This window comes from Dermacentor andersoni, chromosome 6 (genome assembly GCF_023375885.2).
Source record: "Dermacentor andersoni chromosome 6, qqDerAnde1_hic_scaffold, whole genome shotgun sequence".
Taxonomy (NCBI): Eukaryota; Metazoa; Arthropoda; class Arachnida; order Ixodida; family Ixodidae; genus Dermacentor; species Dermacentor andersoni.
The window spans coordinates 85,242,038-85,259,192 of NC_092819.1; the positions used below are offsets into that span (position 1 = coordinate 85,242,038).

The 17,155-nt window shown below is 47.5% G+C and overlaps 1 protein-coding gene across 1 annotated transcript in view; it reads left to right on the top strand.

Annotated features, from left to right (window-relative positions):
* LOC126522481 (sodium-coupled monocarboxylate transporter 1-like) overlaps positions 1-17,155 on the top strand; it is a 48,923-nt gene that overhangs the window by 21,441 nt on the left and 10,327 nt on the right. Inside the window, exons 8-11 of the mRNA XM_050171231.3 lie at positions 3,844-3,984; positions 6,880-7,009; positions 12,465-12,553; positions 14,614-14,723. Coding sequence (XP_050027188.1) covers positions 3,844-3,984; positions 6,880-7,009; positions 12,465-12,553; positions 14,614-14,723 — 470 coding nt within the window. The remainder of the gene's footprint in view (positions 1-3,843; positions 3,985-6,879; positions 7,010-12,464; positions 12,554-14,613; positions 14,724-17,155) is intronic.

Consider the following 17,155-nt stretch of genomic DNA (forward strand, 5'->3'; position numbering starts at 1 on the left):
ATCACGTCCTGCTTTTTACAACTCCTTCCTCTTTCTGCTCACGCTCTCCTGCCTTTTGTTTCTGGCCATAGAAATGACCTTCTATACGTTGTACATGGAATTTCTTCTACAGAATAATTTTTTTTAAAGTTGTAGTTAGCAGCTTAGTGCCGCACACATATAAAATGATGCGCTACATTGAATCACTTTTTGCCCACATCTAATATAAAAAAGTTGGGCATAGCCCCTAAAGACTGCTTACGTGTGGGAATGCGAAACGTAGTTGCTTTGATGAAGTGTTTTTTTTTTTTTTTTTTTTTTTGCGTGTTCATTGTCCACGCTAGCGCTCGCCTGCATTTCAAGTGCGCCTCGGTATTGGGGGCGAGCTCCGCCACTGGAAAAGCTGGCGCCACCGTCGGTGTGACGTGGCGGGATCACGCGGACACAGCGACCGCGTCGGCTGCTTCGGAAGCGCCGAAGCGAGCTGTAAACGAAAGTTTAAAGTCCCACCTGCGCAGTGGTTCTGATTAAGTGATGAAGCTTTACAGCCTTGGGTGTCTGCTTGACAATATTTGAAAGTACTATAATAGGTAGTGGTTGCCTTTCGAGGCGTGTAGCATGGTAGGCTACTGCTCGGTGCCGCAGTGCCGGACGTACGCAAAGGAGCCCGGTGTCAGCCTTACTCGCACGTAGCCGCAGGGCAAGGAGCTGCGTGAAGCTTGACTGGCGAAACTTAGAACCGGTAGACAGCCATCGGCTACAACTAAGGTATGCAGCAAAGACAGACGCGAGGAAGATTTCTGCTACGGCGTCGTGACTGCGATGTTCGGTCAGTAGCAGAAAACGCGTACTGAGACGCTCGCCCGCGCCTGCTGCATGCCCGGCTAATGTCATGACGGTTCGGTCAATGAAGTTGTTGAGTCAAGATACTGGCAAGTTCACTGGAACGGAAAGGGAGCGGTAAGACGCACATTAAAAAAAGGCATGGCATATGGTCATGTTTGATTTATGAATTAGTGCACTGGATTACGAAAAAGCAGCAGAGGGAAATCGCACGCTGAGAAGACCAATGAACGTACAGTGCGACGCAACTCTAGAAATAATATTGAAATGTCCAAGAATCTAGAAAAAAAGAAAAGATTGAATCGTCGCGACGGCACATCACAGTCGCCGTAGGCGTCGAAGTTTCTATAACGAAATTATTTTTGAACAGCTCTGATAGTGTCGACGCAACAATAGTTGATAGCGTACTGTCAAATGTTCATATGCTGCAGCCTAAAGCTCACGGCGCGGTGCGAAAACGCGCTCACAGCGAAAGCAAAACATTGTGCACGGACATGCATGCAGACGCGTAGTCGGTCGCTGCGAACCCGTGCGAGCGCTGCATTGAGGCGTCATTCTGTTATGCCCCATTTGGTTATGCAGACAGCCCACTATAAGAACATATTTCACATAGTTTTCTCTCAGCATCTGCCTACCTTTCGTGCAAGAAGCCGGTTCGGGAGACTCCATCACGGCGACCGCGCGCAGTGGCGTTCACTGTACGTATTCGGTAAAGAGATAGCGTCTGTAAACAATTCTGTGCTTTCAGTTTGCCCAGGTTATTATATCGACAGTCAAAGACCTCCCTCACTTTTAGAGTATCTACATAAATGTCCACGAGGGCTGCCGCCTGATGTTTTTTATTGAGCGCCGCAAGCTAGACCTATGAGGAGCGCGCCACGTGATCCCTCATACTACGCAAGGGAGTAGCTTCCGACAGATGGCGACTCCGAAACTCCTCGCCCCTAATAAGGCCAAATTCAAGACGCGCCAAGCGTCTCAACGCGTTTCACTTGCCCGCCAGAAGTCCGTAACACGAAGAACCGCTCAGCGGAATTTAATTGGACATTAGTGGTTTTTTATTTTATGCACCCATGTTACACACTCATGACGTGGCGCCACCTCCTGCCCATTGGCTGCGCCCTCACGTGCACAACGACGCACGCACTGGGCCTCACGTTTAGTCAGCCAGATGGCTACGACGTGACGTGCGCAAAGACGCACGCGTTAAGCGCACATTTAGTCAGCCAGAACCGCGGAGCCGCCTTGCCGTCGGGGAATCGTGCTCCTATCGCACCCCGGAGGTCCGGGTTCGACTCCCATCCTGAACGAAATTTACCTAATATTCTTTTCAAGGGCATTAATAAACTTTGTTTAGACGAACCTCCCTGAAAAGTTGGACGTCAATTTGAGTGTTCTTTACGTGTTTTTACTCTTTGGCGTCGGCCATATTTGGTACCATCATTCGGTCACGCCTCCGACTAAAACGCCGGATTTTCGCGTAAAGAGGCATAAAAGTGCAGAGCCTTAGTGCGCACTATGTCCTTCCCAAGCACATAAAGGATTCGAATAAAGAGCGATATGACGGTACACCGCGAAAAAGACGTGTATATGGAAAGAAGGCTAGGATAACATCATCAGTTTAGAAAGAGAGGAAAAGACGAGGAGCTCAACCAGAGATTATCTGCGGTTGGCAACCCTGTACCGTGGAGGGGCAGAGGGATGCGATAGGTGAGAGAGAGAAAAAGAACTTAAAAAAAGCTAAATAATCTCCACATACATACAACACAGAACTGTTTCTGTGGGTACTGTCACGCAGTCTGCGAAGGCGTTCTATAGTGTTTTTCAGGTATGCGCGAACTTGATGGCAGGTGGAGTCGAAATTTCTGACGCACCTGCGTGGCTGTGTAGAACAGCATTCAAAATCGGGTAGAACGCGTTAAATATTCTTGCGAACCCCCATAGAAAAATAAATCCAATATCGCTATTGCAGCTAGAAAGAAGTATTGTAAACGGGAATGTTTAAAGACTACAATTATACGCCGCTATAGTGACGCTGCAAATAAAGGAAACTTTGGTTCGATACACGTATTCACATTGGCGGCAATTCGCTTATACGTTATTATGCGTTATTCGCTTATATATATATATATATATATATATATATATATATATATATATATATATATATATATATATATATATATTAGCATGTGTCGCAAGAGCTGTATGAATAGTCACTTCATCGCAGTGCCTAGACTATCAAAATTATAGCACTGCCAATTACGGCTCTCAATCCACTAAAGAGGGATTTATCTAAAGCTAGACTCATAGCGCGCTAGGACCCTGTAACTATCAACGCGGCAGCAAGGCGCCATCATCCATGCTGCCTACGGCACAGGAAAAGTTCACTGTTCGCTTCACAGAATCGAGTTCACAGCTGCTGCTCTCGCCTTCGTGTTCATGCGGCGCTCATGATGACGTGCAAACAAGAAGCGTTAGCATGCGTGATTTCGTTTTGATTTCAACCATCAGTACAGCCAACAATGGTTGAGCAGGAGGGTGAATGCGGTAAATGAACTTAGTCATTAGCAAAAGCGGCCTTGTCGCTCACCCACTAAGCAGCCTTTCTAGACCGAACTAAGTTTCACAAGGTCTTTAGGAAATACCGATGTGCCTAACTACCGTAATCCAATCGTCGGCTTCGGTGACGCTCTTAGTAACCACTTTCAATTCCCCGGCTCCTTGTGCAAGCGCACCGAAGAGGCTGGACAAGTGGCTGGCACGTTGGCAGCGAAATTCCGTAGGTGCGCTTCCCCATAGGCGCAACGTATGGCCTGACCAGGACGGCGGACATCAAACAAACATTTTAAGAACGGAGCGCAGAGCATATCGTGCCGCTTTCCCATGCTCCCCTCCCTTCCTCGCTCCGTTCGAGCCTTCGAACGAGTCTCTCAGCTTCGGCAGAGCTACGAATGGGATGCGTGAGTGGAAAAGCCTGCCGTACGGGAATGCCGACTAACAGACGCCCGTGGCTCGCAGCTGGAGCCTGAGCCCGTATGAGACGTTCACGTCGTGGGCGCTGCTCCTGTCCTGGTCGGTGCGTTGGTGCTCGGCGTACTGCGCGAGCCAGACGCAGTTGCAGCGACTTTCCAGCCTGCCATCGGCCAAGCAGGCACGCCGGTAAGAGTCCCTGCTGGAACACTTTAGAGGGATTTTTTTTTGTAGCGATAGCTACACTAAATTAAATTCTGGTGGCTTACGTGTCAAAACCGTGACGCGAGTATCAGACACGCAGATGTGTGGGGGACTCCGGATTAATCTTGGCCACCTGAAGTTCTTTAATATGCACCTAAATGTAAGTACACCGACGTTCTTTTGCATTTTGCCCCCCTCCCATTGAAATGCGGTCGTAGCGGCCGGGATCGAACCCGCGACCTAAAGCTCAGCAGCGCAGCCCCAAGGCCACTAAGCTTCCGCGGTGGTTGCGCAGCGACGGCTACTGAGGGCTCACTCCCCTGGTCGTTTCGACGTACGTACGCCAGCGTGCGTCGCAAGAATCACGGTGGTCCTTGCGAGAAGCTTATAATGAAATGAAAAATCCGCAGTGGCTCACAATTTCGGCTCGACAACTACAGATTCCTAGACGAAGACTGGTTAAGTCAGGCAATTTGTAGCACTTTCTAACTCCGATGCCAGAGCAGAGAACATATTATCACTACATTTTGCTGGGCTAGCTGGTTCATATTTATTAGAGTATTCTCACTTATTACTTATATTCATAAGCACAGAACAACGCCGCGCTTGGAGAACCCGCCCCCGCAGCCAGCTGCTAAAATTGACTGACGCCCTCTCGACTTCTCTTCTCCAGTTGGCGCTGACATCGGCACCCCCTGCGTGTTCTAGTGCTTCGTCATCCGAAATGTGGAGGTCGTGTCGATTTAGGTGTCGTTCTTCTCGAAATGAGGTTAATAGCGTGTGCGTGCAAACGTTTCGATTTCCGTCGATACCACACAAAACTGCCATGCCTTTCGCGCTTCTTGCGCCAACTGTCGCGTTACTGTTTCGTATTATCGGCGTAACTGAGCTTTTTTTTTATTGCACCAAACATTTATGACGGACAAAAACGAGCAGCAGTGCAGTTTCCGCAATTTTACGAGACCGTTACACTCGGAGGTGTTCGCATAGGGTGGCACTGGTGTCACACGCAAAGCAGCAGCGTAGAAGCTACGTTATTGGGGAGAGCACACGGAGGCGTTCGCGGGCAGCGGTATACTGAGAAAGAAAAAAAGACGCCGAACGACCCGTCATTCACCTAACGTACAATTCATCCAGCTCGCACGTTCCCGTTTGTGCAGGCGACAGTAACAAAGTGACACCGTCTCTGCGTGAGGGGCGGATGTTGATGGAGCCCGATAAAACCGATATGCGTTCTTCGCATCGTTTCATCGATGCTGGGGAAGTCGAAGCGTGCCGTACATCTAGGAGTGAACGAACGAGAGAGCACCCAAAGCGTCGCACGGAACTCGCAGAAAAAAAGATTAAGAAATCATGCAAGCGAAGCTTCTTTAAAAGCCTTTCGAGACTTAAAGACAACGCCATGAAACGGGACGAGAGAGTGAGACGCAGACAAGCACTGACTTATACAGCTGAAGGTCGCGCAAAATAAACCTTCATTCGTAAGCCAGCGTTGCCTTGTGTGTCACAGTTTCATATTCCCTTTCCATGACACTGTTTCTAAATTTCTAAATAATAGAGTGTTTTAGTTGAGCGTGTTTACGCTCCGCTAAGCAGTTAAGCGGAGCGGAGGCGCGAATGCGCATGCGTCGTCCGCTTAGCCGTAAGCGGGATAGCGGAGCGAGGAACACGGTCCGCTTAGAAGCTGCCTGAGCGGAGCGTGCCGCGCAGCACTTTGGCTAGCGTTGGCGTCAGAACGGATTGGACTGGATGCAGAAAGCAAGCGCGCTGGCTAACACGTGGCGTTCCCCAAGACGGCGCTTTATTTTCCATTGGATAAAATGCACCGGTAACGCATTACAAGCGCACGTCTAGATACTTCATGCAGAAACAAGTTATATATATACATATATACGTTTTACGGTATAAGAGTGATCATAAAGTGTTTTTATTTTCTTTCATTACTCTGAATTTAGCCAGGGGGCGCTGCAACTACGAAAGGTCCGCTCCGCTACGCTAAACGTGCAACTAAAACGTGAAAATCGCCCGCCGCTCCGCTGTGGCTTAGCGGGGCCACTCGGAGCGGAGCGTACCGTAAAGACGCTCAACTAAAACACTCTAATGTACCAACCAGCCCGACAGCAAAGTGTTCTGAAGTTAGTTTTAAGGCTTGTTAATTGAGACGTGTTATATAACCCGTTGCGAAGTCGTCACGCTTGCCCGAGGTGTGTGTCGAGTGAGAATTCGGGGTCAGTGGTGCGTGCTCAAGATATGAATCAGTAATCGAAGGTTTGTGACTGCTGTCCGTAGCGCGTGGGAGTTGATTGATTGATTGATTGATTGATTGATTGATTGATTGATTGATTGATTGATTGATTGATTGATTGATTGATTGATTGATTGATTGATTGATTGATTGATTGATTTTAAGGCCAGCCTTTGGCGTGACTTGGGCTGCTAGAGACGCAGAAAAATGAGGTCTCGTGTCCGCCTATAACGTGCGCCCAGTTGCCCCCGTGACAAATATAAGCGCATGCTGCAAGTGGACACGAGACCAAATTGCCCTCCTTTTGGCTGCAAAGGAACGCCTCAAACAAACCCATTGCGGTGCCCTCGCACAGAAAATGTTGCAGTTGTGTATAAATAAGCTCAGCGGAAGTCCGCCATAAGTGGACAATTTTAGCACAACTGAATGAATGATTCGAATCATAAAATTCATATGCGCCCTTTGCGGCGATTCATTCGAACAAGTCACTGGCTTCAACTTATTTGAATAATTTGTTCTCTTCGGACGTTCAACGCAAGAAGGTACTGTGAAATGACTTTGCACTTACGTACGTCATTGATTTTGTTTTTGATCGCACCGCACCAATGCCAATCGACTGGTGGAACGGGCAACAGCGCCGTACTGTTCAACCTGCCGGCGGCAGCGATCACAACGTTTTTGCCGGTGTTGGCCGGTCTGGCTCTGGTCGCCGTCTACAAGGATTGCGACCCGAGGCTCACCGGAGACATCAAAAAGCCGGACGAGGTACAGAACGCCACGCCAGCTCATGTAATGTGAACTTTGGGAGCAAAATACCTCATTTGGGCTTTTATATTCTCGTTGAAATTAACAAACATTAGAAAATCCCCCCCCTAAAGAAAAAAGAAACTGAGCCATCACTTATCAAAAGCTAGTAACGAAATTTTGTCAACATTAGGTCATAGGGTACTTAAAGAAGGAAAACAATTACGTTGCAAGTGACCCAAGAAAATACTGAAGAAGTGTAATGCGGGCAAACGAACTTAGCCATCCGCAAGAACGCCTCTTCACTCACCCAATAAGTAACCTAGTATCGACTGAAGTAACTCCTGTAAAGATTTAGAATGACGATGTACCTATATAGCCTGAGCTCCGTGAAACTATGTTAAACGCAGGAGGTATTTTTCATATTTAATACGTTTAATTTGTCCGCTTCAACCCCTCCCCCCCCCCCCCGCCCTTACTCCTCATCCGTTGATGCTTTACAGAAGTGCTATATCTGTTTCCGCTCCATACTGAACCATAACGCATGATACTTGAACTTTTACAGTTTTATGAGTGGGTCGATTTTATTATGTGGTCAGAACAAACAAACAAGTTAGAACATAAATATGAAATCGGTTCTAAAAATTATCTACACCTTAACGTTTCCTCCCAAATGCAATAAATTTTATTCCAATTGCTTTAGCAGTTGCCTACGTAGATCATTTCTGCATTTCACATGCATTTGAGCAAGAATGTTAGGACTTAAAGCTTGTTTAATCGCGCACGCACAGCAAGAAAATGTTTAATATGTGTGTTTAAAAAACGATTACCACGGAGTTTAATATTTGTAGTAACATCACACCGTGATCACGTGGACTGCGAAGACTAGCATGTATCATTGGGCGACAGCTATATATCATCACCAGCAGCAGCAGCAGCTTTTTACAGCGAAGCTGTATACTTCTACCGTCCAAGGAAATTTTCGTGTCGTAAGCAAAAGACTTCCCATACATGGGCCAATCCCGGAGATAGTGCAATACCGGACCGACCCACGACGGAGGTGAAGCAGGCGTTGAGCACTCCCCATACGTGGCTCGATCCCGAAGATAGTGCAATGCCGGGCCGACCCGCGGTAGAGGTGCAGTTCGCCATTCAGGGGCCCACATACGCAGCTTCGCTGGTCATCCTTCTTCACACAGTAGAAGGGCACAGAATTCTTTTTTTTTTAATGTCCAATGCAGGACGAAGGTTTCTCCCAGCGATCTCCAATTACCCCTGTCGTGCGCTAGCTGATTCCAACTTCCTCCTGCAAACTCCCTAATTTAATTAAATTATGAGGTTCTACGCGGCAACATCCACGATCTGATTTTGAGTCACGGCGTAGTGCGGAACTCCGGATTAATTTTGACTACCCGGGGTTCTGCAACGTGCACCTAAATCTAAGTACACGAGCTCTTCTTTTGCATTTCGCCCCCGTCGAAATGCGGCCGCCGTGGTCGTGGCCAAGCGATCAGGACGCCCGGCTCGGCTGCGAGAGGTGCATGGTTTGACCCTCAACCGCCGGACACCCACATGTTCATAAGTAGGGTGCAAGCGACCCCCCGGCCAGGCGCCCGGCTTTCCAGGGGTCCGTTGCTTGGAAGAGGTTCCTACAGACCGCTATGCTTGCTGTGCAAGAAGAACGAAAGCCAAAGAAAGCTAACAACAAACGAAAACTTCATAATTTCATCACCCCGCTTAGTTTTCTGCCGTCCTCGACACACCTGCGGCAAGGCCTTCTATTCCTCCATGGTGTATGCGCCGTACTCAAGTGAACCTTACAGTCCCAGGACTTCAGAAAAAGTCGGACTTGCCATCATCAGCGCTCAAGCAACTAACTTTACTTCTGTTGTACGTGAAATACAGCAACTGCACACACGTCTACACTGATGGATCAACTACATCAACCAGTTCCGGCGGCGCTGTAGTTATACCAGCAATGAGAATAACCAAGCGATTCAAGACTTCCCATGTCACTACGTCTACAGCTTCAGAGCTCGCGGCTCTCCGCGAGGCGCTTCAAGTGATAAATACTGAAAGTCCTAGAAAATGGGCAGTCTTCTGCGATTCAAGGCCGGCCTTGCAATGTGTGCATTCATTTATCCGACATGGGAATCACGATCAGCTCACGTGCGAAATCGCGGAACTTGTCCATCACTTAGGAGAAAAAGGCCATGATATCTCTTTTCAGTGGATACCAGGTCATTGCGGTATCATTGGTAATGATGACGCCGATAAGGCAGCTCGGACGTCAAACCAAGAAGACCGCTGCGTCCCCATTCCGCTCTCAAGGACCGACGCCGCGAGACAACTTGGCATTCTGGCACGCACGATCTCCTTAGCAGAGTGGAATACCGTACATACAAGGCGCACAAGACTGCACCGACTAAACCCATCACTTCAACTCAGACCTCCAGCCGGTGTGCACCGGCGTGAAGCGTCTCTTCTGTGTCGGTTATGGCTTGGAGTGGCCTTCACGAATGCCTACTCAGCACTAATTGGAATGGCTGATAGTGCTGCATGTGATGTTTGCGCATGCGAGGAGAACATTGACCACATATTGTGCCATTGTCCTCAATTTCAAGCACAAAGACAGTATTTGTCCGACACATTGAGGAAACTAGACCATCGTCCTCTGAGTGAACAGACAATATTAGAGCACCGTCCCGACCGATCATCGGCTCAGAAGGCAGTGAAGGCACTTTTGTGTTTTCTCAGAACTTCTGGTTTGCTCGAGCGACTTTAACTGAAGTGCTGTCCGTACACGTACTTACACCTTCTCTCTCCCTTCTTTCTCTTCCCCTTCTCCCTTCCCCCAGTGTAGGGTAGCCAACCAGACTATTGACTGGTTAACATCCCTGCCTTCCTGTATTCTTCTCTCTCTCTCTCTCTCTCTCTCTCTCTCGACTGCGATTTCCTTCTCTTGGCACCATTCTGTAAATAATATGGTCCACCGGTTATCTTGCCTACGCATTACATGGCCTGCCCAGCTTCATTTCTTTTTTGTCGTAATATCAACTAGAATATCGGATATACCCATTTGCTATCCGATCCAAACTGCTTTCTTTCTGTCTCTTAACGTTATGACTAGCATTCTTCATTCCATCACTCATTGTACGGTCCTTAACTTGTTACTGAGCTTCTTTTTTAACCTTAAAGTTTAATAATGGGGAAATGGGACATCCACCCAATCGTAGCAATTGCTACAAAGGAAACCCATATGGGTTCCTCGAAAGAAAAGCCTCGCAGTTGAAGAAAAATTCGTCCTGATCCGGGACTCGAACCCGGGACCACCGCCTTTCCAGCGCAGCCGCTCTACCATCTGAACTAACCAGGCGGTTAGCAGATGGCAGGGCGAAGTCGAATTTATCGACAACTCGAAGCAGAATAAAAAATTCAATTATGGGGTTTTACGTGCCAAAACCACTTTCTGATTATAAGGCACGCCGTAGTCGAGGTCTCCGGAAATTTTGACTACCTGGGGTTGTTTAACGTGCACTTAAATCTAAGTACACGGGTGTTTTCGCATTTCGCCCCCATCGAAATGCGGCCGCCGTGGCCGGGATTCGATCCCGCGACCTCGTGCTCAGCAGCCCAACACCATAGCCACTGAGCAACCACGGCGGGTTCGAAGCAGAATAGTTCTGCACAACTATTACTTCAAACACCTGCCTTTACTTCGAGTTGTCTATTTAATAGACTTCGCCCTGCCATCTGCTAGCCGCCTGGTTAGCTCAGGCGGTAGAGCGGCTGCGCTGGAAAGGCGGTGGTCCCAGGTTTGAGTCCCGGATCAGGACGAATTTTTTTCAACTGCAAGGTTTTTCTTTCGAGGAACCCATACGGGTTTCCTTTGTAGCAATTGCTACCATTGGGTGGATATCTCAGTTCCCCTTTATTAATCACTTCCCTCCACCCGGCGGGTTTGCGCAGAACTATTACTTAAGTTTCTGTCCCATATGTTAGCACCGGTAGAATGTAATAATCGGACACCTTCCTTTTCAACGACAGTGGTAAGGTCCCAGTCAGGATTTGGCAGTGCCTGCTATATGCACTCTCCCGCCCCAACCTATTTTTATTCTTCTGTAAGTTTCCTTCTCATGATCAGGGTCCCCTGTGAGCAGTTGACCTAGAGAAACGAACTCCTCCACAGACTCTAGCCCTCTGATGACGATACATGTCAATACCCAGAAAAAAACTGCTTATTTTCTGTCCAAATGTTCAAAACACATGAAGAATAAGCATAATCAACAAAAAGAAAATATATTTTGAGGAAATGTTATGAACAATAGGGAAGAAACCCCACCCTGGAAACTGCAGTTGGCTTCACCCCAAACCTTCTAAAGCTTCGTTTTTAATTTGTATAGACAGGTTTCATCATACGTGAACCACTGGCGTACATTTTATTTGCTTTAAATCACATGCGTGACACCGGCACAGCTGAATATCTTGCATCGGCCTGTCTTCTCTGACCTTGCTTTCACAAGAAAGCGAGTCGCGCGCCAAACTGCTTGTTCCTCGATCACTGTTCCTGCTCTAAAGCAACAAATCACGCTTGCTGCCTGTCATTCAGTATTGGCCGAAAAGATTTAGCCAGAACTTTCGTACTCAATACTGAAACTCAGGAAGAGAGAAGAAAAATTCTGGTATGTTGCCTGTAGGCAACACTCATCAATAAAGGGCTAGAGGATGATTGGCGATCATCAATTCCTACTTCTTTGCCAGGCTATTGAACATTACCTTTGTCGTCTGCATATTATTCTTTAACCCTACTCCTACATTCTTTTGGTTAAGCTCCTCAATCACTTGTTGCAGTTCATCCCCAGTGTTGCTGAACATGACAATGCTATCTGCAAACCGAAGGTTGCTGAGCCATTCGCCGTTGATCCTCACTCCTAATCGTTCCCAGCCTAAAAGCTTTATTACTTCTTCGAACATATAGTGAACATAATTGTAGAAATTGTCTCCTTGCATCGAACCATCGCGCCTTCCAGCAGGTAAAGAGAGAGAGGGATATAAGGAAGGCAGGGATGCTAACCAGTCAAGAATCTGACTGGCTACCCTACGCTGGGGGAAGGGAGAAGGGGAAGCGAGAGGGTATAGAAACGTGCACGGACAGCACTTGAGTGAAAGCCGCTCGTACAAGCCAGACGCTCTCAGAAAGCACAAAAGCGCCTTCCCTACCTTCTAAGCCGATTATCGGTGGGGACGGTGCCTATTACAGTGGCACAACAAGCAGTCAATGTTCTCCTCGCATCCGCAAACATCACATGAAGGACTATCAGCCAGCAGGTAGCTAGCAAAAATTTAGCGAGGTAACATACCGCGGCTCAACTTTTGATATAGCCAGATCGCGTAGCAACGATCTGGCTATTTTGGTGCTCGCGCCAACGGTGAGGTAACTTACACTTAACCAAAACTTTTTTTTTTGTCTGTGCAGTTGATGCCGTACATTGTTCAAGACCTGATGGGAAAATACCCAGGCCTGTCGGGACTCCTGGTAGCTTCCGTCTTCAGTGGTTCTCTAAGGTAAGTTGCGAAAGGCGCAATGGTTAACTGCTGTTCATAATAATCGCTTGCTGGTCACTTGTGGGCCACTTGTTATCCTACACCATTATGTCATATGAAGCCAACAGGTAATGAAGCCATCCGCATACATTCAAGTATATGTATGCTATGAGCTCATCGATGCCGTATTTGCGGGTTATATTGCCGCACCATTCAATCACTAATGTTGCCCATACCAGGTCTTACGTTCATGACTAAATTATTCCTCAGAATTCTGAGAATGGCAGACAAACAAATGGCATGAGACATGACGTTCACAGCACATGCCGTTTATCTTAAATCTTCTCAGGCTATTATATATTAAAAGTGCAAAACAATATATCTGCTCAAACCTGGAAGTGGTGTGTTTTTCCTGATGCGACTCTTTACGGTCAGCGTAGTGGCGCCTGTGTGACGTCATACAGGCCCTGCACGGCGTATTAAAGCTTCTAAGGATGCCCTAAATTTCGGTGCACCCGCGGATGTCACATCGGCTTTAGTCGGACCCGGGTATAGTTAAAACACTGTCCAAGAGGTTCAAGCGCAACGCTACAATTCGTTATTGCAGTCAGTGCCAATTTTTCATTGACGTGTAGAAATGATAAGCTAAAAGGAAGTGAAAGTGGACGAAAAACAAATATCCGCCTATGGGAGCCGAACCAACAACCTCTACATAATAACTTCCCCTATGCTTTCCTTGGCTTCATTATCTGTTGAATTCATATGATTCTAACAAAAATCGCAATCGCCGTTTCCCCTTGTACTCTGGTACACCATTGCGCGTAATATTTTTGATGAGAAAGTACCAAATGGCCTATTGAGCAAAAAAGCCAGCGTCTGTAGTCCTTAGCAGCTAAAAGCACCTACATTCCCATTGGCTGCGACACCCCGTCACGAGCGCGCCTCGACGGAGCAGAGCGGGCGAAAGGGAACACCTTGCGATAGCGCGCCAGGTGTTGCGTGAGGAGAGATGGCACCGACGCGACGCCACGTCACCCTCGCTCTCGGAGGCCGGCGCTCGTTCTGTATCTCTCTCACTCCCACTAGGCTTAGGTACTGCGCCAGCCTGCCGGCCTCGGTGGCCGCTGCTGCTGCTTCCTCGGTCTGACCATCGGGCATGCGGAACATCTTTTTTTTATCTTGTCGGCTCTTTCACCTAACACTACTGGTATTTTCTTAGTATTTGATTGAACTGCTACTGAGGAAAGTGTATTTATACTTTTAGGTCCCGTGTTTACTTACGTAGCGTGGTTCTTCAGCATACTGCGTCATGTTCGACAGAGGAAAACTGTGTGCGGGTGTACGGCGAACCACCAGTTCTGCGTTTTCTTGCGCCGCCCAAAGCGGACTGCAGATAGTTGGGACACTACGCCGACACCGCAAGTGCAGCTGGAGTGTCCGTATAATTGTTATCGCAGTCAAACAGGCATGTGTAGGTCTCGGCGTTTCCGCTTGGCATTTCGTCTTGTCGCCTCCCTCCACGTCAACGCTGAACGACGCTATGCCAGCCAACGCCGTCGAAAGCGACAGCACCAAAATTTGGCACGTCTAGCCCTCGGCATGGAGGAAGCCTCGCTCCGCGTCGACGCCGAATGATGATAGTGATCTATGACCCCAACTGACTCCGGTCGGCTTTTGGCGATGACGTCACGGAGCACAGCTTTGATCAGGCACGTGCCCTTCTGTCCTCCCTCTTCCCTCATGGGCTTGACGTCATCTCGCGCTCCATCCAATGGCGCGCTCCTCTCTGTCCCCCTCCCTATCTGCACTTCATTCTCCACTATCCTCCTCCTTACATACAGTTGCCCACTCCTGCCTATAGTTCGAGACAGACTAACAATACAAAGTGGGTGAATTACCTGAAGAAAGCAATCGCTTTAACAAAGAGCAATATGACGAAGACGGTGGGGACACACACAGAGCTGAGCCTGCGTATATGCCATTAGAAATTTTTCGTTTTTTCGCGCTGATTAAACTGGGAATGTTGCACCAACATGTTCGAATGCAAGTACCCTTCTCGATCGCCACCCACCCCGATGCAGCACCCTGTCGTCGGGCTACAACTCCATGGCGGCGGCGACCTGGGAAGACCTCATCCAGCCACGGGTCAAGCTGACGGAGACCCAGTCCATCGTGCTGCTCAAGTGCGTTGGTGCGTTCACTCCAGACAGCAAGACGCGTAGAGCCCGAGTGAGCGATATCATGCTTACGGTCCTATAGCCTTCCCTAAGTGAAAGAAAGTTTGCACGTTCTGAGCTGTGACGTCACGTGAGATGGTAGCCCATTGAAAATCATGGTTCAGAAAAGAAAAACAAGCAGGCAGACTCAATTCCAATTGACGTCTACGTAATGCGAATTATTCTTGGCGTGAGTGGCTCATTAATTGTGTGTGTGTGTGTGTATATGAAGCGTGGTTATCCATGTATAAATATTAGTACACTAGAGCAGCATGTTATAGGAAGAAATGATTTCGTTTGCACTGAATGATAGACAGGCTGGATATTATGTACATATCTCTACATGCAGTGCACCCTATGTCTATATTACTTGTTTAAATTTTCATTGGTGATCCATAGTTTCGCATTCCATTCGCGGTGTTTCTGATGCGTCAGTTTATTCTAGTGCAAATGGCGGATTGAAACGCGCCAAGCGTCTGAACGCGCCGGCGCTTGTCCGCGAGAAAGTGTGTTCTATGCCATTTGTCGATGCATGCGTCCGTGACGTAATGGTTGAAATATCAGGTTTGTGTGATAGAGGTCGTGTGTTCTAATTCTGCCGTCAGATAATTTTATTATAGTCTATGCTGAAAATCATTATAGTTTGTAATGTCACAAAGCCGTACGAAACTAAAAGGACGTCGTTTGGGCAAGTCCAAGTACTAGCTAGCATTCCTATGCTGGATGGAATCTCTCTGTTTGCAGCTTCCGTAAAGACACGCTATGCTTGAAACGGTAAACTACTTCTTCGCTGCACCGTTCCTAGATGGCGCCATCATCGGCCTTAGAGGCCAGACACGTACAATAAAAAAATAAGCTCCTCGAACTCGGCAAGAAAGCTTCGCCTTAAAAAAGGTCCTCGTGCTAAAAAATGCCCCATTTAAATGTATATCGGGACAGAGCTTGAAGCGCGCGCGACGCTTTTTTTTTTTTTTTTTTGAGTCGGACAATAGAGTGTCTGAGCACTACCTTGGTTCGGTCCAGCTACGTGGCATTCGCATATTTCTAAAAGTTTGGTTCAAGTTACGTGGGACACCCTGTATACGGGACACTTCCTTTTAAAATAATCTGTCAAAGGTCAGTCCCTGCCCTTTTTTTGCAGACAGGATGTGTGGCTATAGGCGGACATTAGCAGCAAAAATTGCGGCGATCTATAATTGCGCTAATTACCTAGAATATGCTAACATATTATTTCACTTTAGGGCACAGGTTGTAATTGCGACATTGAAGCAGAGTTGTAGTGAAGTCATGTCTGCTTAGTGGAAATCCTATAAAGCTAGCACCCCTTTCAGTATATGCGATCTTTAATTGTACTTCGAAATGCACTGGCGTTCCAGGTAGCAATTTTTCAAAAGCGTGCCTTTAGCAAGTTCGGGACGAACTGGAACGGCGAGGTACTTTTTTCCATATTTATTTATTTATTTATTTATTTATTTATTTATTTATTTATTTATCCATCCATACCTACATCTTTTCCCTCTGTATGCATACTCATCGTCCTTTCTTGTTTTCTTCTTCGTTGCTACGTCGCTTGTGCATTTAGAATAAAATCCCCGGTTGAACGACCATCTAAATATTGTCACGTTGTAGTGACGGTGAAGAACGGCGCAGTGTCAAAACTGTTCACAAATTTAACTAGTTATCGGGCGAACTTGTGCCTGCAGCAAAACAAGTAATACTCAAGCACAACGATAGCGGCGAGCAAAGTCGGCGATCGTCGAAAATCTGACCTGCGGGTCAAGCGCGCCGGCTTTCATACGCTACTCGTCGAAGGTTCCAAGGTATTCGCTGGCGCCCGCGTGCGTTCCAGAAACTACCACACAATTCGTGTAGCGCATACAATCTGATTATAAAAGGTTCGGCAAGTACATACACAACGGATAGAATCAACGATAGCATTCGAGTAATGTTCCAAATCATGCAGGCCCGTCTTGCGCTGAGCGATAACTTTAGTTTGTTAGCAGATGGAATTCAGTCCCCCAGAAAAGAATAAATAAATTCACATGTCAGTATATTCACATTATGCCGTGACAGCTGCATGTAGTATGATTATTTGCAACTCATTACTACAAGGCACTATGAGATATTTAATACACGCACGCAAGACAGTGCGCTGCGGTACGAGTTGTTCAGTACACACTGTTTAGGTGCGTTCTAGGATCGTTGAAGTATGCGACGAACTCCATTGTAATCCTTCGTCTTTAAGCCAATGGAGTTGCGCTCCGTGTCACACGGTCTCCCTTGCGCCAAGGAAGTTAAATGGAGATTTTCGGCGAAGGGAGTTCGGCAATGACCATTACGGCTGGATGGAGTACTCTCGTTCCGAGGTAGCTACAGTTCCGCAGAAAACCACGCTAGTAAAATCGTC